The 21,998-nt window shown below is 34.4% G+C and overlaps 1 protein-coding gene across 1 annotated transcript; it reads right to left on the bottom strand.

Annotated features, from left to right (window-relative positions):
* Positions 1-4,484: 4,484 nt before the first annotated feature.
* LOC145062320 (F-box/FBD/LRR-repeat protein At1g13570-like) lies at positions 4,485-6,976 on the bottom strand. Its single transcript, XM_079009937.1, has 5 exons — positions 6,814-6,976; positions 5,529-6,118; positions 5,333-5,443; positions 5,088-5,249; positions 4,485-4,982 (listed from the first exon to the last, which is right to left on the bottom strand). Exons 2-5 carry the CDS (start codon positions 6,078-6,080, stop codon positions 4,671-4,673), a joined length of 1,137 nt encoding a protein of 378 aa, XP_078866063.1. The 5' UTR covers positions 6,081-6,118; positions 6,814-6,976; the 3' UTR covers positions 4,485-4,670.
* Positions 6,977-21,998: the final 15,022 nt, after the last annotated feature.

The following is a 21,998-nucleotide window of genomic DNA, read 5'->3' on the forward strand; positions in this document are numbered from 1 at the left end:
ATATAACACTTAGTTCCAAACTGAACTCTAGAAGTCCAACTAAGTCAACTCTGGTCAAAGTCAAAGTCCTGGTCAAAGTCAACCTTCCAGTTGACTCGACTCGCCCGAGTCAACTCATAGACTCGCCGAGTTCCTAAACCCAGAAACTCTCCAAATATGACTCAACTCGCCGAGTCACCCCAAGACTCGTCGAGTTCAACGATCTCTGAGTCCCATCCTGTCCAACTCATTCAGTTACCACTCAGCTCACTGATCTACGTCTTAACCAGAAAAGGTTGAGGTTCTGCAACCAGACTCGCCGAGTCCAAGAACAGACTCGTCGAGTCCAAGGAAATCTTCAACAAACTTGCCGAGTTGTTCTTCCAACTCGCCGAGTCCATGCTCATGTTCATAAAACTCGCCGAGTACACCCATGTGACTCACCGAGTCTCTTTAGATCTCAATCCATACAGTGGCTTTTCGAGCCATGCAGGGGCTCCAATCCATAGATCCACTCTTCTACAGTCTATCCCCCACGTAAAGTTGCAAACTTTACGTGAAACCAAGGAGCTAAAGGCCCAAAACACTCTAGGGCTAGGGTTTATGACAAAGGGGCTTCACCAACAACTTATTGACATAAATTTTATGACCTTCTGGACCATCACAAACCTAGATCTGAAGTAGCAACCTCAGATCTAAGTCCCAAACCCGAAATAGATCTCAATCTTACTAAAATATCCCCAAAATCTCATTCAAGAATAGATCTAATTGCAATAAAGCCAAAGCAACAGCTTATTACCTCAAGGATGACCTCCCACTAAAGAATAATCCAACTCTCTACAAAGCCCCTTGCTCCAAGCTTCTTGATCTTCAATATCTCCTCATAAAACCCCCTTATCAAAGCTCCAAATTGCTTCCAAGGACTCTCACTCACGATTTAGGGTTTCTGGATCTCAAAAGGGGAGTAAAGAGGCTGGGGGGAAGGGTGTAATGTTCTTTAAATAGGGTACAACCCCCGGGATTAGGGTTTTTCTCGCCCATACCAAACTCGTCGAGTCCACTAGCCGACTCGCCGAGTCGGTCACTTACTTATACCCCAGATCCCGCTCCGACTCGTCGAGTTCCTCCCTGTACTCGACGAGTAGACTCACGACTTAGAGTGTTTCCTTTCTTTTCTTGGTCTTTCAGATTCTGGGTGTTACAAATATCGACCCATTACTTGTTATGTGTAATGCTACTTGTCTATGTGATACTTGCATGAAAGACCATGGGCGTAGCTCATGGCACTTGAATATCAGACCATGGGGAGAGCCCATGGCATTCCAGGTAAAGACCATGGGGGAGCCCATGGCACTTGGATACCAGACCATGGGGGAGCCCATGGCATTCCAGGTAAAGACCATGGGGGAGCCCATGGCAACCATATGTATGTCGCATGATATTTTGTGGTTGTATGTTATGTGGTATTTTGGGGAACTCACTAAGTTTTGTGCTTACGGTTTTCAGTATATGTTTCAGGTACTCCAGTTTTCAAATGGGGGAGCTCGGGATGATTGCAGAGCACACACCACATGTTTCTGCATTCTGTGAATTACTCTTATTTGATGATGTTTTGCTAAATATTGGTTACCTTGGTTTTATGGAAATAATTTGTACTAATGATTTATTAAACTAAAAACAAAAAATTTTAATGTTATGATTTCCGGGACGTTACAATTTGACACTTCATCGGTGTTTAGTGTCCATGTGTTTTACGATGGAGCTATTAAACAACCTCTTTGACTTATATAATTTCTCATGGAGTACAAAGTAATTAAATTCCGAACAGCTATCATATGAATAATGTTTTCTACACTAGCAACACAAACACACTTTAATATATCCTAAAACTACTCTTGATTTACACTTTGTTGTGCATTTTATGAACCTTTTTAGCATGTTTAGTTCATATCTTTGCATTGCATTTTAGTGATTAACCATGCATTTTTCTTGTTTTCAGGACAACTTTTGGTGCATTTCATTTCCATGCATTTTGTGTCATTTCAGGTTTGTCTGAAGGTTGAAGCCTGTCAAGAATGGTGAAAAAGGGCTAGGAACAAGGTTGTAGAATTTTTTGACCATAAACAAAGATTTTAAGGTTTCATCAAAGAATACCTGACATGGATCATGTTGTTTTACTCTTCAAGACTGGCACAAGCGTTCTCCCATGAAGAATAGGGCTCTTTTCAGTAATGTACTTTGGGGGGGTTTCAAAAGATGACATCATACTTTCACATGACATGATTCATGTGGCATGGACCATGTCAGTTGTATAATTGCTCTTTGGCAGTTTCTATGGATTTATTATTTCGGGACTTTGGGGCGATATTGTTTGGGGTTTTTTGCTTGAAATCATTTGGAAACACTATTATTGGCTTATTGTAAGTTGCTTTAGTAAATTAATTTCCTTTCCAAAACCTTCATTTTAGGTCTTTAGTCATGTTCGGCTAAAGTCTTTCCATTATGGTTATATAGTACAATCGTATTTATGCTTTTAATCTATAAAAAAAAATACAAACTCTTCTTTTATTAAAACGACATAATTTACATCAAAAAAATATCTCTACAAATTCAGTATGCACTCATAAAAACATAGAAACCCCAAATATAATGAGGATGACAACTAGGAAAAAGAAAAGACCAAATAGTGACAAAATTAGTTCAACTCACTGAAGTTATAATACATATGTCCTATATATAATGTATACATAGAAGGAATCTTATACCCATTGTTGTGACAACAACTCAGGCCACCAGTTCTTGGTGTCGGATCTGGACCGAAGATCTGGAGGTGGTGCCGCTAGCGTGTTCCCAGTTTGATACCTAGCTATCATCGCTGCGAAGTCGTTAGAACCGCCCTAGGTGCTCCGGGAGCAGGCTTCAACGATCAAGTTAGATCGGTGTGTGAGATGAGATGGTTTCTCCAGGCTGGATAGAACCACCATGGTGTAGGGAGAGTATGGGCATGGCGGCTGTTATCCCAAGGTGGGACAAGTCTAAGAGAGAGAGAGAGAGAGAGAGAGAGAGAGAGAGAGAGAGAGAGAGAGAGAGAGAGAGAGAGAGAGCTTGGATGAGAGCTCTTTAGAAGTTGAAGATGCATCCTTATGGAGGTGGAAGCATTCTATTTGTAGGGGACCATTAGGTCAATAGGAATTAGATCAGGCCATGGGCCAACCTAATTCAGGCCAACTAACCAAAGGTCGGGCTGAGCTGTCAGGGAATGCTTCCAGTCGGAGCTGCCAGGTAGCGGTCGCTCGTTGTCTCGTCGTCTCACTGGGAGTCGAGTCTAGCAACTAAACCTAATGTCATCACCCATATACCAATGTGGGATACAAATACATATACCGATTTAATCAGCCTTGAGTACATTTGATATACACTACTCCAATGCAAACTTGTACAAGACTTCAATACTACATCAACTCAACTACATCAACACTGCTCCCTTGAACTTTCATTTGATGTACATATCTACCCTTCTACACTTTATTCCTTTGCATATCAACCTCATACTATCCACCAACTTCTACAATCTACCTCGATTCACATTTATCTTGCAAGGAAATAGTTCAAGTTACAATTTTATAACAAATTCATAAACGATCCTCCCATTAACAAGATTGCACATACAAAGCACCTTTCAACATAATCATATGACTTGACATTTTGATCATATTCCTATCTAGAAATTTTAGTTTTGTTTTAACCTAATGTTTGATTTGATTGTGATTCAACTTGGCCACTTGAATGAGGGTTGGGTCATGCTTGTTATTCATTTTATAAAATCCATAATTGTTTTATGAATTAATACAAAATAACACATATTGAATTGGTTTTATGATGGGATTAACTTCAGTGTTAAACAAGCATTTAACGTTCATACACTTCCGAACTTGTAAGAAGTATTGAACGTTGATTGGGAACATTCTCGTAAACATAATGTGGTTTTTTAATCTAGTCCTAAGAGCTTGTTTAAATTAGGTTAGTAAAGCTAGATTTAATTCAAAGAACCTATTTTAATTTAACAATTTGGTGATCGGAAAATGTTAGAGCTTCTTAGTGTTTTAAAGTACCAACTTAGGTAGAACGTTACTTAAACTCATTATGATTGAATTGCATAACACACGAGTCAAATACAAAATCAAAACTCTTTAATTATTGAATTACATTCGTTTTTATTGCATGTATTTATTTAATGTTTCTGAAACAAACCATCGGCCTCAAGGAGAGAGGGATCTCGTCATACTGCTAAGCCAAATGCAGGCTACGAAATGCGAACTATCATATGAATATACATCAACAATCACCATTTGGTTATATTATTACTGGATTTGATTGTCAACATTATACTTTTATTGTATTAGTCTTATCTAAAACTAATCCTTAATCCTAATCAATACATGTTGATCATCAATTGTTAGTGTCCTAACCATAAAAACTAAGATTGACCCATTAAGGTGATCATATAGACCAAATGTTCTTTCATGGTAAAGTGATACTCATTACTCAATATCTAATCTAAAGAGAGATTGAAATAGAAAGTACTAACTACCATAATACCCATAATCAACCCAAAAAGACATCGAAATAAGTTCAAAATAGAGCATAAAGACAATGTCCCTTGACAAAATATTATATTTTGAACAACACATTTAGTTAAATGGTATGCGTTCGATAATGAAGTTTGCTGTTGGTGATGCACGTGGAAATGGCAGTCTCACCAAATCTTGAAACATCTTAATTTCTTCATCAACAAAAACATTTGGATTAAGCTTTATTTGTGCTAACTTTAGCACAGGTGACTTAGCAATGATGAGCTTCACAAACTCCATCTCATATCCCACATTATAGAAACTTGTTATCTCCAGTTCTTTAAGATGATCCAAGTTAAGATTAGAGTGATCTTCAAGATCAAACAACTTGTTGAAATTTTGTTCACCACACTCATCATGATCCCAACACATCTAAACAGAATTCAGAAAACATAACAAAAAATTGCAAATAGAACTATGAAGATCTATTAATTATTACCATATGTGATAGCATGTAATGTAGTTTATATTATTTACCTCTAGATTAATCTTCTCCAAATTTGGGGAGCTGTTGATCAAACATAGAAGACAATAAATCTCATCCTCTTGCAGAAAACATACATCAAGAACAAGTACCCTCAAGTAGACTAGTGGAGTGGGGAGCTTATGTGGCATACAACTACCATCTGCATCAAAGTCCTTTAACAAATACCAAAACAAGAATTAAAACACAAAACTTTTGCATGAGATAAGATAAAACAATCAACATCAAATATTATTACCTCGATACAAAACCTAGATAATTTCAGAACCTGAACCGAAGATAAACACTTAAACAACTCTACAAATGTGCACTGTTGTAGCTCTATATAGTGTGTTACATCATATAAAACCTGCATCAAAATACAGTTTACTTGTAAGAAAGTAATTAATTGAAGGAGGAGAGCTTCATAAGTAGTTATATGGACATTAAATTACCAAGGTAAACTCCTCAAGTAGTGGGCAATGTGTAAGGAATTGTAGAAGCACCTCGACAGTGATTATACAACTGCTAAAGCACAGGCTCCTTAGCATACTAAATCCATTAAATATTAATGGAGGATTAACTACACAACCCGTGAGATCTAGGTGTTCTAATCCTTGCAAAGAAAAGAAGGAAAGGGGTAGCTTGTAGCAGTCGTTTAAGATTTTCACAAACTTGAACTTCTTTATATTTTTGGTCCTTGAAAGATGAAGTATTATCGGGTCAATTTCATTAGCAATTTCTGTATTATTGATGTAGATACAGAATTCTAAAAGCGGACCCGTGTGTAGAATGAAAACATGGAAGATGTCTTTGAGAAGCTTATGTTTATTGACTTCTTTGCTATCAGATGAGAGATTAAGCACAGTAAATGTAAGTTTTGGCATGCTTGTCCAGCAATACCTCCATTTCCTTGACAGAATGCTCGTCTTTACTGCATCTTGAAGTGGCATTAAAGTTAGAATTTTTTCAATTATGCCTTGAGGAAGAGTGCTGATTCTATCCATCACTTGATAAGTTCCTCCAAGTTTGATGCTCTACAAAACTACAAAAAAAGTGGAATTCAGAATCAAATATATTAGCAAATAGCACAGCATTAAAGGGAAATATGAATTCTTGCTTCAAACAAATAGGAACTGATTGCTGTAATGAAGACAAAAATACCAATGAAAATCAAAAATGTTCATGGAGTAGTACACTGATACTAAATATCCTAATTATGCTCTACCTGAATACTAAAGTCCCAAATCCCTTATTATATCAGCATCCCAAAATCCAAATAATATTTCCTCTGGATAAACTTCTTGTAAACTCAAATCCTTCATGGGATCCAAATTTACTTGTGGTATATCTAAGTGATTGCATGATAATATAATTAGCAGTTGTGTTCAATAATAATCGGAGAATAGCCAATAATGACTTTGAGCTTATGTACGTTAAAAATTATATACCATTCTATAAATTGTATATACATTCCATTGATGGTATCACCACTTCAAAATAATAAAACTATCCACCAACATTGTACTACCGAGAAAATTAACTACTTAATTACAAAATTATACGAACCTAATAAATCCTGCAAATCAATTTTGTAAGCAAATTTAGATCATTGAAACCATATAGCAACAGCAGTACAGACACAACAAGGAAGGAGCAATCATGGAGTTTGAATCATAACTTCACCGCATAAATTACGAGCTTAATTAGGCCTTTCAGTTCAAGGTGAAACTAATTTACCCGACAGAGGAGATTATGCCGTATGCGTAGTTTAAGAAGTAATGTAATGGTGGCACTCGATTACTCGAATCTCTCCAACCGACTGCTACTCCGAAAATATCATGAACGAAAAACGATCAACGATTTCGCTCCCAATTTCAAATTGTTAACCCTCACTCCTGTAATCGTGTATCTCCGGTTTATCTAATTTTTCTTGAAAAGGCTAAATTGTGTAGAAAAGTTTTCCGGGCCTTCCAGCTCGATAACCCTGGACTCTGGAGTCTGTTCGTGTTCGGCCCACGGTTGTAGTGTACTATTTTTTGAGGTCAATTGGTCAACATACTCAAAACCATCGGATAATAGGATGAAAACCAGTTTGAAATGAAAAACTTCATTTTTTTTTTTGAATTTAAAACATATACTAAAAGCAAATTGCAATATATTTAGAACTTTAAAACATCGACAAATACCATAAAAAAGTCACTATATTTTCACATGTTTTTGAGAAAAGCTCTATTTTTTTTTTTGGCTCTGGCCACAAATTGAACATAGAGTTACAATTCTAACCCATTTAACGATTTTCATGGTTAACTCTGTTAAATTGTTGCAAAATCAGTCCTAAAAGTTCAAATTTAGTCCCTATAGTTTGCAAAAAATTTCACAACATGTCCAAAAATCGGTTTTATGTTTTTAAACTTCTTTATTTTCATTTATTATTTTTTTTATTTTTTAATCAAAGCTAAACTTGCTTCTATATTTTTTTTATTTTTCATTTTTTGGTCTTTTTTGTTTTTTTTAATATTTTTAATATTTTTAACTTTTTTTTGTTTTTTATATTCATTTATTTTTCATATTTTATTTTTTATATTTTTTCGTTTTTTTTCATTTTTTTGGTTTTTCTTTATTTTCATTTTTTTTCGTTTTTTCTTTATTTTCGTTTTTTCGTTTTTCTTTATTTTTGCTAAAATAAAATTTTCGTTTTGTTTTTCGTCAATTTGATAACTTCTTTCGATATTTATCAAAAATTTTAAAGTGTATGAATATTTTTTATATTTTTTTGTTTTTTTTGTATTTTTGTTACGTTTTGTTTTTCGTCAATTTGATAATTTCTTTTGATGAAAGTGTAAAGTGTATGAATATATTAGAGTATAATACATTTTTGGTGTTTGAGTTTTTTTTTTGGTTTTTTAAAAAAAATGAAAAAACGATTAAAAAGAAAAAAACGAAAAAAATATATATAAACAAATATGGAAAATAAGTGAATATAAAAAACGAAAAACACAAAAAAAAAGTTAAACAAAAAAAAACCAAAAAAATGAAAAAAGAACGAAAAATATAAAAAATATATAAAAAAATAAAAAATATAAAAGCAAGTTTAGCTTTGATTAAAAAATAAAAAAATAATAAATGAAAATAAAGAAGTTAAAAACATAAAATCGAGTTTTGGACATGTTTTGTAAATTTTTGCAAACTACAGGGACCAAATTTAAACTTTTAGGAATAATTTTGTAAAAAAATTAACAGAGTTAACTGTGAAAATCGTTAAATGCACTAGAATGGTAACTCTATGTCCAATTTCTGGCCAGAGCCAACCAAAAAAAAATAGGGCTTTTCTCAAAAACACTTGAAAATATAGTGGCTTCTATGGTATTTGCCCTTAAAACAAAAAAGAAAACCATTGTCAGTCGTTTTCTTCTTGTTGTTTTAGTAGTGCTAATGGTAATGTCATAGTGATTCATGACTCGTTAGGGCATCCACAATGCATTGTACTCCATAGAGTTCAATGGATTGTCACATCATCATTTTACAATCCATACAACTCTATTACTTTTTTCTGTACAATGCATTGAACTCTAAAAAGTTCAATAGAATGTTACAAAATGTAATTTATATAGTAAGTATTTAAGAATTACAACTTTCCTTTTTCCCATTGAAGAGTTTAATGACCATTAAACTCCAAATCCATTGAATATCAATGTGGCATCTCACAATGGTAGAGTTTCATCCATTGAATGACACATGGACTTGCTACCTCATTCAACGCTCCCATTAAACTCACCATTGTGGATGCTCTTAGTCGTTTATAGTTTATTCGTCAAGGTTTAGTAGTACTTCAAAAGCGAGTTCTTCTGAAGCAAGTGATCTCCTCAAATTCATCGATATTTCTAGGAGTCTCAAGTTTGTCTTCAAGCGGTGAAATTTTTGTCACATGTCCTCTTCTCATTCATTTGGATACATGTCATTTTCTAGAATTTTTGAATTTTTTATTTTTCACTTGTTATTTTATTGTATTTTTCATTTTATTAAATTAAATTTTCATATTTAATATGTAATAATATATATTAAGGTATTTATTAGAAATGGTTTATATATGTAATGTATTCAATACATTAAAGTCTCATTAATTTTAATAATTCAAAAAAAATTATTATTCTTATAAATTCAAACTTTTCAAATTGTTAAAATTTTATATTTAATTGTTTTAAATAAACTCATATAATACATGAGTGTCACACCTAGTATGTTATATATGTCATGTCATTCAAATAGTTTTCAAGCAAATGCATACTTCAATTGATATAGAGGTGAGTTTTGTTCTTCTTGAAGATATTACCCTTCCATTAACATAAAAAGTGGATTCTGAAGCTACCGTAGAAGCATGGATGGTTAACACATAGCGAATAGAATTGGAAATTGTCTTTTTTTTTTTTTTTTCCTTCTATCAAACCAAAAAATTGAATACTCGTGTGCTAAAAAATTGTCTTTTTTTCAAAATCTTGAATACTCGTGTGCTAAAAAATTGGTTCCAGTATATCGCTAATAGGGATTCTATTGTGGGCTTGTATAATAGCTTCATTTCTTAATGTGTTACATAGTCTAATTGTTCCATTATTACCCGATCTAGATGATTTTGCTACATTTCTCATTGAGTCATGTGTATTTGTTGAACCATATTTTGTTAAGTTGTGGTTTGTTTTTTCGAAGCGAAAATGTATGAAGTATGCGGATCACCTTTGCAATCCTGTATAGCAGAAAAGGGGGACCAAACGGCTGCAGTATGTAATAAAAAATTTATTTGTTTTTAACCTATACAGACTGCTGCAATAAGTAAAAGTAAATTGTGAAGAGGTTTGAAGCAGATGGTCAAGTGCTGCACCACGCAGCACATGCACATCAGTTTTTAAGTCAGAAGTCTTTTGAAAAACAAATAGCTGCGAAAAGCCAAGTGCTGCGCGGGCACAACAATAAGTGGTTAGAAGAGGTTTTTTAGAAAAAAATAACCAGCACCTTAGATAAACCTCAAATAATTTTGAAAAAACAATGTTATATTTAGCTTTGACCTCGGTTTCATAATTCGTGTTTCCATCGAATAAACCCAAATCATTATATACATTTTCAAGTAAAACTTTAGCTTTCCAACATTTATCGTTAGGTTCAATGTGGAGGCACAAGTAATGTTGTGAATGTTAATACATGTATTTGATTTTTTTTTATAAATTTAACGTTCATCAGTAGTGCCGTTAGAAGGAAATTTTCGTTTTTCATTTCAAAATCGTTGACGATTGCTGAGCACATTAAAAATTTTTAGTTAAGGATGAAACAACTTGTTAAATAATAAACTCTCGATAAAAACAAGTAGTGTTTTTTTTTTTTTTTTAACTTCCATCAATTTTGTTAATTGTTTGATAACTATCCAACTAGACTTCGAATATGGCCAGTCTTATGACCATGGCAAAAGGGGTGTTCGTTTGGATGGATCGGTTCGATCCGATCCAATTAAGTAAATCCAAATTGATTTCGGTTTTCAAAATATGGATCCAAATAGTCCAAACTAAATTCAAATCCGATCCAATTACAATTCGGTTGGATCGGTTTTTATAATTCGGTTTTCAAAAAACCATAACATTTTAAAAGGACATAGAATTATAATAAGATCTAATTTTACAGAAGAAGCAAACACAAATTATTTAGTTGTGATATAAAATTTATAAACAACCACTAATAAGGCATATTATAGTTTATTATTTAATAGGTAAAAAACTTTAAGAGAAAGCACATGTTAATGTCTTTTAGTAGGTAAAACTTTTTGAACTTATTTAAAAAAAATTATAAAATTAATAAATAATTATAGATATATTGAAAATAAATACATAAAAAATTGTTATTCGGTTTTTTTGGACTATTCGGTTCTTATTTTATAAACCAAAACCAATCCGGAATCCAAAATAATAATTCGGTTTTGTTGAAAACCAATCCAAAAATCCGAATATCCGAACCAAATAGTCCAATCCAAATTGTCCAATTGGACAATTCGGTTTTATCCAAATAGTGAACAGCCCTACATGGCAAGGTTGTTATGAAACATTTTTAACTTTGAGTAATTTTGTTAATTGTTTGATAACTATTGATAAAAAAAAGTAGTAGTTTTTTTTTAACTTCAAGCAATTTTGTTAATTGTTTGATGACTATCCAACTAGACTTCGAAAATGGCCAGCCCTATGACCATGGCAAGATTGTTATGAAACATTTTTAAAATATATTTTTGTTGTAAAGCACATTCAAACATATTCCATATAGAATTCCATCAAGGAGCTACATCCATATTCATCCCTAACCCAATGACATTCACATTGTTACAAAACTTCATATATTTATTTAGGATATCGATCATTACTAGAACTATAAATGTCAGGTAACATTTGTTTAAATGTATCTTTTACTTCTCCAATTTGTTTTAGTTCGTCTTGCACAACCAAGTTAGTAATATGTGCAAAACATCGACTATAGGGAAAAAAACGTCGTCGCTATGTTCAAAACAATGACTATGGGAAAAAAACCGTTGTCACAAACCAGTAAATATTTTAATTTTATTTGTCCATTTGTGAAGGTATTGTTCGAGACAATATCAAAAGATATAGAAAAACTTTGTTTTGCATTTTATAAGTTTTTATCGTGTAATCTACAATTTTATATAAATTGTCTTTGGTGTATTAATATCCAAACAATTCAAATGTAAATGTTAACTTGATTATTTTTCAAGTATTGAGATTTACCCAATGAGCGGTAATGCAAAGGAACGAATCTTGTTAACCGTGTGGAGCTATCCAAACAACGTAAGTTAAATTTATTCAGCATTCTAATTTATCAAAACCTCAAATCATCTAAATTTTAACAATTCGCCGCATATTAATACATTCATATCTAAGGGTCGAGCAACTTCCATGACAATGCACCACTGAAGAGTTTCTTGAATTAGTCTTGTCAATTACGAGTTGTCGAAATGGTCAAAATGCAAACTTTCTTGAATCACGAACCTTGTCATTGCTTTGCTAACCACACTTTACATGTAAATCCAAATGGTGCCTTGATTCTTCTGTGTTGCTTGATCGTGGTCAAAACCAAATTTCATTGCTTTACAATGCAAACCTGCTTGGTTTTTCAATGTTGTATTCTTATATCCCTTAAAGAAAATACCAAATTTATTGCATCAAAAAGAATTTGCAATGGAAAGTATAAATTGCCATAATACCCATAATCAACCCAAAAAGACATCGAAATAAGTTCAAAATAGAGCATAAAGACAATGTCCCTTGACAAAATATTATATTTTGAACAACACATTTAGTTAAATGGCATGCGTTCGATAATGAAGTTTGTTGTTGGTGATGCACGTGGAAATGGCAGTCTCACCAAATCTTGAAACATCTTAATTTCTTCATCAACAAAAACATTTGGATTAAGCTTTATTTGTGCTAACTTTAGCACAAGTGACTTAGCAATGATGAGCTTCACAAACTCCATCTCATATCCCACATTATAGAAACTTGTTCTCTCCAGTTCTTTAAGATGATCCAATTTAAGATCCGAGTGATCTTCAGGATCAAACCAGTTATCAAAAGTTTGTTCACCCCAATCCACAACAAAAAAATGCTAATACAAATAACTATGAAGATCTATTAATTATTACCATATCTGATAGCATGTACCTCCAGTTTAATCTTCTCCAAATTTGGGGAGTTGTTGATCAAACAGAGAAGACAAGAAATCTCATCTTCATGCAGAAAAGATACATCATAAACAAGTACCCTCAAGTGGACTAGTGAAGTGGGGAGCTTCTGTGGCATAACATTATCATCTACACCAAAGTCCTTTAACCAAATATACCAAACCATAGATTATAACACAATACTCTTGCATGAGATAAATACAACAATCAAGTTAAGAACTATTACCTCGATCCAAAACCTAGATATTTTCAGAACCTAAACCGAAGATAAACACTTAAATAACTCTACAAATTCACATTTTTTTAGTTGTATATAGTTTTTTAAATTAAATAAAACCTGCATCAAAATACATTTTCCTTGTAAGAAAGTATTTAACTAAATTGAAGCTTCATACGTAGTCTGTAGTTATATGGATATTATATTACCAAGGTAAATTCCTCAAGTAGTGGGCAATTTGTAAGGAATTGTAGAAGCACCTCGACAGTGATTATAGAATTGTAGAAGCACCTCGATAGTGATTATACAACTGTTAAAGGATAGGCTCCTTAGCATACAAAATCCATTAAATATTAATGGAGGCTTAATTACATAACCCATAGAGCTAAAACTCTCTTATAGAGCTAAAACTCTCCACGAAAATCAAGCCAAATAAATTAACTACCAAAAGAAAAGTAAACAAATTTAGATCACTGAAACCATAGGGTAACTGTAGTAGAAAATACTCCTAGTAACCTCAGAGACATAATAAGGAAGGAGCAATCATGGAGTTTAAAATCATCACAAACTTAATTAGCTCTTTCAGTTTACGAGTGAAACTAATTTACCTGAGAGAGGAGAGTATGTGTGGTTTAAGAAGTAACGTTGGAACTCGAATCTCGCCAACCGACTGCTACTTCGAAAATATCAGGAATCGAATGATCAACGATTTCGCTCCTAATTTGAAATTTTTTACCCTCCCTCCCTGTAATTGTGTTATTTTGTGTATCTCAGATTTTTCTATTTTTTCCTAAAAGGCTAAGAGGGTGTTTGGGATGACTTACTTTTAACTTTTTTCTTTTTCTAAAAGTCAAAAAGATGTTTGGTAATTCTGACTTTTTCAACTTTTCCAATAGAGTAAATGACATCTTTTTGAAAAGTCACGCAATCCTGACTTTTCCATCTTTTACAAAAAGGACTTTTTGGCTTTCAAAAGCTAAGCCAAACACCCCCTAAATTTTGTAGAAAAGTTTTCTAGGCCCTAGTCCCTTGGAGGTTGTTATGGTTTTGGCCCACGGTTGTATGTACTTAGAGTAGAGATGCACAAACAAGTTTTTTTTCGAACCGGTTCGGTTCCAGTCAACGAAGTCAAAATTGGCTCACCCCTAAATCGGTTCGGTTCTAAACCGGTTCACAACCAAATAATCCAAACCTATAGAAAACCGACGGATTGCATTCTTTTTTTGCTTTTGTTTTTGGACTAAAGAGGGTAATATATGCATGGGGTAATATTTGTTTTTGGTCAATTTGATCAAAATGAGTTGATTCACAAAAAAAATAAAAAAAAATAAGCATATGTATATATGTATTGAATTGAGAAACTTGACTTAAGACACATTTGGAGTAATTTTCAATTTTTTTTCTTTATTGTTTTCTTATGGAAATACATAAGACAGCTTCAAACATAAAAATTACAAAACATCCAAGTTGTCAAACTAATACATCTTTAAACATAAAAACATAAAATATAAAACATCGTCATTGTTGTAGTCTTCATTCCTAGTTGTAGTCATTGTTCTATGGATTTATTCTTCATCCAACATGTTGTTGTGCAATGCTCTATCGTACTCGATCTCTTGTAGGGTGAGTGGTACCAATAATCCCATGACTACTTCTTCCTCATGTACTTGTTCAAGATGCAACGTTTTTTTTCCAGTAGTTCAATGTCTTGTATTTGTTCCACGCCATCGAGGTAACATTTCAAGCAAATGCACACTTCTACCAACAAAGGGGTGAGTTTTGTTCTTCGTGGTGATATAACCCTACCACTAATAGAAAAAAACAATTCCGAAGCTACTATAGAAGCTAGGGAGCTTAGTAGATCACGGGTCATGGCGGCTAGAATCGAAAATTGGGTTTCCAAACTCGCTACTAGGGGTATTAGACCGAGATCGCTTGAAATGTTCATTCCTAGCCGAATTGTTTTGTTATTTTGGTGAGAAGTGGATCCGGATACAACCCCCCCCCCCCCCCAACCACCACCACCAACATTTAGTTTCAGATTCAAAGCGGCAAAACAAGTTATAACGGAGGGCATATTTTCAAAATATCTTTTAACTTTGCCTTCATCGGTTTCAACATATTAGAAAACCTTGTGCCTCTCATTTTAAACTCATTTATTTTTGCACACATTAAAAATATTCTGTTTAAAATTAAACAACTTGTAGGTTAATAAACCCCTGATAAAAAAGTAGTTGCCTTTTTAAAAAATCCAAGCATTTCCGTAACAAGTTTTATAGTATCCCAACTTGATTCTGGATAAGTCGTAACCCGATTACGTTCTGCAAGGTTGTCATGAAACATTTTTAAAGTATCTTTTTGATGTAAGGCACATTCAAACATGTTGCAAGTGGAGTTTCATCGGGTAAGTGTTTCCTAATTCGGACCTAACCAAAGGGCATCCGCATAAGCACAAAACCATCTTTTATAAGTTCAATGTTAGTTAGTCCATATTGCACAAGCAAATTAATGATATGTGCAACACATCGACTATGAAAAAAACATCGTCGCAAATTGGTTTATATTTTGATTTTAGTTGTCCAACCGTGATGGTGTTTAATGCATTATCAAAAGATATAGAAAAAAAATTTCCTTCGAGTTTATAAGTTTTGATGACACAATTTAACATTTTAAATAAATTTCTACAGGCGTGCGACACCTCAAACAATTCAAACGCGATCGTACGCTTCATCATGAACCAATTATTTGGATTTATCCAATGAGCGATAACACAAAGGTATGAATCCGGTGAACCGTGAGGACCTGTCCAAATATCACCAATTAAATTTACACCGATTTCTAAAGCTTCAAATCCTAAAATCATTTCATTTTTTGCAAGTTTCCACATTTCAATACAATCGCGTCTAAGGGAAGTACGACTCACATGGTAATATCGCAGTTGGAGAGTATCTTGGATGAGTGAAATCAGTCGTTTGTTGTCGAAGTGGACAAAAGGCGAGCATTCTTGAATCACGAACTTCATCATCCTATCCCGAACTTTAGCCGCTTTGTAATTCCACAATGTAGTATCTTTCACTGTTGTTGTTTGATTATGCACCAGCCCAAATTTCACCACAGGGCATCTCTTCGTCATATGAGTTTCCAATATCGAAATCCCTTCTTCATTGAAAAAAGCACCACATTTCTTGCATCGCGCTTTTCTTGGACCGCTTGACATTATACAGAAATCAAAATTGCCCCAAATAGTCGTATTTCTACTTGTTTATTTGATGCTAACAACGATAACATTGTTTGATGAATCTCCAACACTAATGGAAGCTGAATCCATTGATTAACTTTAGAGAGTTTTTTTTTTATCAAAGAGAGTTTTGTAGAGGTTTGGTTAAGACTCAACATCTATGTAAGGCCAAACCTTGAAATATGATGATGTTTGAAATAAATATTTCAGCATCAGTGCATATCTCAGCATCAGCATCAGCATTTTAATAGCTCAGTGTATTTAGATTTATTCAGTGCATTGTAACAGATTTTGTATTTATCTTGTTTCCATAGTTAGCGTAAATTAGTAAGCTGGCATATCCCTGATTTATAGGGATTGTCCAGAATAGTAGTATATAATCTTTTGTATCAGTTTGTAATAGGTTACGCCTTTCACAAACCCTAATAGCCGCTTTGTGCACACGATAATCTCTTTGTGAGATTATCTTTCTTAGTGAAAGTTTTTCTTTGTGAATTCTTATTGTTCTTATTTACTGTCATTGTTTGATAAATTGATTGATCTAAGGTCTTTTCAATTGGTATCAAAGCAGGTTTCTTTTATCAAACAAATGACTTCATCTTCTTCTTCGTCAAACTCATCAAATCATCCTTCCGCTAAAATTCCTCCTTTTGATGAAACAAATTTTGCTATGTGGAAAATAAAGGCTCTATATGCTTTAGAGTCAGTAGATGAAGACATGTTGGACATTGTCAAAAAGGGTCCATACGTCCCGATGTATCAGCCTCTGAAAAACAACATTCCTGATGGTGCTATGAAGAAAACTCCTAAAGAAAACTGGACGGCAGATGACAAAAGAAAAAATGGTCTAGATGTTCGTGCTCGTGCTGCAATCAGCTACGCTTTGCCATACAATATCTTTGGGTTGGTTCAAAATTGCATCTCAGCAAAAGAGATGATGGACACTCTGACTGTATCTTTTGAAGGCACTGAAGAAGTCAAGGCTACTCAAATAAATGATCTTAACAGAAGGTATGAACATTTTTTTTCAAAGAAAGGTGAAACTTTTACTCAAACATTTAACAGGTTCAATACTCTTGTTAATGATCTGCGGAGATTAGATCAGTTGAAGCATAGAACTGTTCTAGTGCAGAAGTTTTTGGATTCTCTGGGTGCAGGTTGGGAGAACCATGTTGATATGCTGAAAAATAGTGAGAAGATCAACACTATGGACTTACAAAGTCTCTATGGAAACCTTCGATACTATGAGGAATCCAAGCTTCAGAGAAAGGAGCTAATGAAGGATTCTCAGCGTGAATCATCTGTAGCTTTGTTCTCAAACAAAAAGCTAGTGTCAGATTCAGAAACTGAAAGCCATTCAGACACTGATTCCTCTAAAACTGACACTGATGATCTTGAAAAGGTTGTGGCTAGTGCGGCTTTGATTGTAATGACTTTTGAGAAATCAGGCCGAAACTTCTCAAAGTTTCAGAAGAAGATGGGTGGAAAGTTTTCAAAAAGATCAGAAGCTGATAAAAAGCTTGGTACTGATAAGAAAGGGAAAGCTCAGTGCTTTAACTGTGGGAGCACTGATCATTTTGCAAAAGAATGTAAACAAAGAACCCAAGGCTCGGATGAATACTGGAAGCAGAAGTACAACAAGCTGATTGAGAAACTGAAAGCAGAGAACTTGGAACATAAAGTTCTTGTTGCTGAAGAAGAAAAATGGAAGACTGATGAGGAGTCATCAGATGATGAAGTCAAGTGTCTAATGGTAAAGATAGAAGACACTGATGTTTCTGAAAAAGGCATAAGTACATTTGATGCTGATATGTCTGATGCAGTTGAAAATTCCAGGAAGCACAACACTGACTCTCCTTCAATGTATCAGGTTAAAAACTTTGTTTCCTATTCAATGAATGAAAAAATCAAAATGTTTGAGTATTTGGGTGTTATTAATTCTAAGAAGAATCAAACAATAAGGGATTTGCAAAATCAACTTGATCTTCTTAAAACTGAAATATCCATGAAAAATAACATTATTGATTCCACTCAGGAAAATCTTAGAATCACTAGTTTGTCAAACTAATCTTTGTCTGCTGAAATTGATAATGTTAAAGATCTTTTGATCAAAGAACAAACTGTGCTTCAAACTTGGGCAAAATCTCACAAAAATGCTAATTATATTATTTCTGCTCAAATTCCACATTCATGTGAGAAAATTCTTGGGGGTAATTTTGCAGAAGCTGAAAAGGTTTTTAAATCACAAGAAAAAGAATCTGAATTTTATTCCATGAATGAGATGAAAAACAATTTCAAAAACAAGTTTGTCAGTAACTCTTTTATTAATCAGAGTCTAATTGATGAATACTGTGTTACTAACTCTAATGGTGTCACTGAGTGCAATGTTGAAATTACCGGAATTGATCCAACCTCTTACCCTGCACATCTTGTAAAACCAACTCCTCTCACTGAGAATATTATTGCCTTCCCTATCTCAAATGGAGTGTTTCACGCTGTTCATGAACAACTTAAGCATTTTCCTGATTGCAATGCATTTATGAATAAGTCCAAATCAGACACTGATGATAGCTCATCATCTATCACTGATCATAATTTGTCTGACACTGAATTCAGTTGTGATTCAATGATAAACAAAAGGACACAAAGCTCTCTTGGTGAATCTTACAAGTCAAAATGTGTTAAGTCCAAAAAAAATGCTCACCAAGAAGAACTTTGGTACTAGAGTTTGTTACAGATGTGGTGATACCTCTCATAAGATTAGTGAATGTTCATTTGATAAATTATCTTTAAGAGCTAATAATATTAAAGTTAGAAATGAAAAATGGACTCTTGAGTCAAATTCTTTAAACTGTCTTTCTAAGGAGTGTTATAACCTATTATCAAATAACTTTGTGAATGACCCATCCTCGAATGGATCAGTGTGTTCTAACTAGTTTCTCAGCACTGCAGGGTCAGGAGCATCTTTGGTACTTAGATAGTGGTTGCTCAAGACATATGACAGGATCCAAGTCTCTCCTGGAAGACTATGTCAAGAAAACTGGTCCTGCAGTAACTTACGGAAACAATGGAAAGGGGTTCACTAAAGGATATGGAAATATCAAGTGCAATAACGTAGTTTTTCAAAACGTTTCATATGTAAAGGGTCTCAAACACAATCTTATCTCCATCAGCCAATTGTGTGATGCTGACTATGAAGTTCACTTTACAAAGAAGGAAGGAAGAGTTGTCAACACTAACAAGAACATCGTACTTTCAGCAAGTAGAAAAGATGATATATATGTTCTTGATATGTTCTCAAGTGACAAGGCGTTGATGCAATGCTTCTTTACAAAGTCTCAAACCAATCTCAGCTGGATTTGGCACAAAAGGTTTTCTCATCTGAACTTCAAGAATCTATCCAAAATATCCAATCAAGATCTAGTTAGAGGTCTCCTAAAATTCAGCGTTGTTAAAGACAAGATGTGCTCAGCTTGTGAACAAGGAAAACAAACCAAGTCATCTTTCAAACCCAAGTCATTGTTTACCAGATGGATGTGAAAACAGCATTTCTTCATGGTGTGTTAGAAGAAGAAGTATTCCTCAATCAGCCCCCAGGCTTTGTTGACAAAGATCACCCAGATTATGTGTACCAATTAGACAAAGCTGTTTATGGACTGAAGCAAGCACCCAGGGCTTGGTATGAGACGCTGACATCATATCTTCTTGAAAATAGATACAAACGAGGAGCAATCGACAATACTCTCTTCATCAAAAACAAAGGCTCAGACATGATTCTTGTTCAAATCTATGTCGATGACATCATTTTTGCTTCTCCAAATGAGAAACTGAGCAAGGAATTTGCAGAGATCATGTCTCAAAGGTTCGAAATGAGCATGATGGGGAAGATGACTTTTTTCTTAGGTATTGAAGTTCAGCAACAAAGATCAGGTATTTCTATTTGCCAAAGTAAATATATTTCTGACCTGCTTGTTAAGTATTCTCTCAGTGATTGCAAACCAGCCTCTACTCCAGTGTCCAAGACTGATAAGATGCACGCTGATCCAACTGGCACTGATGTCAATCACTCTCTGTATCAAGGAGTGATTGGATCTCTTCTGTATCTCATGGAAAGTCGTCCTGATATCATGTTTGGAACCATTCTCTGTGCTCGATTTCAAGCTAATCCCAAGGAATCTCATCTCATGGCCGTCAAACGTATTTTTCGATACTTGAAAGGGACTCAGAACTTAGCACTGTGGTATCCTCGCGACTCATCATTTGAACTTTTTGGATACACTGATTCAGACTATGCAGGATGCAACTTAGACAAAAAGAGTACGTCAGGTGGATGTCATTTCCTTGGAAATCGTCTCATCAGCTGGTCTAGCAAGAAGCAAACATCAGTAGCCATCTCGACTGCAGAAGTTGAGTATGTTGCAGCTGGGAGATGTTGTGCTCAGCTCTTATGGATTCAAAATCAGCTTCTAGACTATGGAATCAAGTTCTCAAAGACTCCCATATATTGTGATAACACCAGTGCCATTCAAATCACACAAAACCCTGTTCAGCACTCAAAGACGAAGCATATCGAAATTAGACATCACTTCATCAGAGATAATGTTGAGAAGGGCAAGGTTGTTCTTGAACATGTCAAGACTTCAGAACAACTAGCTGATATCTTCACCAAGGCACTGGATTCTCAAACAACTGCTTACATTATTGGAGAACTTGGAATGATTACTTTGTAATTAGTTTTGCTGATTAATTTTGCTAATGTTTGGTATTGTCCTATAAGCTGATGTACATTTTGCTGATGATGACATGCTGGTGATATTTGCATACTGAGTACTTGGTTTGATCTCCTATCTTTCTCTCTTCTTCAACTCTTCTAAACTAAAGTTGAATGATTCACTGTATTAAACCATACACTGATAACAACTTGAAACTCTTTGCCGATGGTTAGATTAAAACACCAAGATCTATCACACGCAACTATCTCTTCTTACCAATCTTACACTGATTCCGTGATTCAGTGTGACAAAACACACGCTAATGAGAATCCAACAATCTTTGCCAATGGTTAGATCAAAACACCAAGATCTATCACACGCAACTATCTCTTCTTACCAATCTTACACTGATTCCGTGATTCAGTGTGACAAAACACACGCTGATGAGAATTTCACAATCTTTGCCGATGGTTAGACCAAACACCAAGGTTTATCACATGCAACAATCCTCTCTTTACCTTCTTCTCATTCAGTGTCTAATGATTCAGTAAGATAAACAACTCACTGATAAAGACACAACACTCTGTACCGATGGTTAGATAATGCAATTAGTATCTATCACACGCACCAATCTCCTTGCTAGCCTTAATCAAGCAAGTTGTACTTTGAATTGACGGAGAACCATCCTCAGCATGTAACTTTTGTGACACTGATCTCAGCGCTTCCGCAGACACTGATTGACGTTTCATCTTCAGTCCAACGGCTCTTTTTACCCAACGGCTATTTTTCTGATTTGACAGGTTGTTACAATATGCAGTTATTTTTGAAGAAGATAATCATTGCCTTTTTAAAAGCCCGTTTAGTTCCATATTTAAACCTCTTTCCACCCCTATTTCAAACTTTCCTTCCACAATTTAAATTTCCTTCGCTTATATTCAAAACCCTAGAACCCTAAAACTCTTTAATGGCGGCATCTCTGTTCACTTTCTCCTCTACTTCACGAAGGGTAATCCCTGCCCTAAACTCTCCTCC

The sequence above is a fragment of the Lactuca serriola genome, chromosome 7 (genome assembly GCF_051521515.1).
Source record: "Lactuca serriola cultivar US96UC23 chromosome 7, Lser_US96UC23_V15, whole genome shotgun sequence".
In the NCBI taxonomy this organism is placed as follows: Eukaryota; Viridiplantae; Streptophyta; class Magnoliopsida; order Asterales; family Asteraceae; genus Lactuca; species Lactuca serriola.

Coding starts and splice junctions, on each gene's coding strand:
- LOC145062320 (XM_079009937.1), bottom strand. CDS start 6,080: ATGGATAGAATCAGCACTCTTCCTCAAGGCATAATTGAAAAAATTCTA. Junction 5,444..5,528: donor TACTTGAGGAGTTTACCTTG/GTAATTTAATGT, acceptor ATTTTGATGCAG/GTTTTATATGATGTAACACA. Junction 5,250..5,332: donor TATCTAGGTTTTGTATCGAG/GTAATAATATTT, acceptor TATTTGTTAAAG/GACTTTGATGCAGATGGTAG.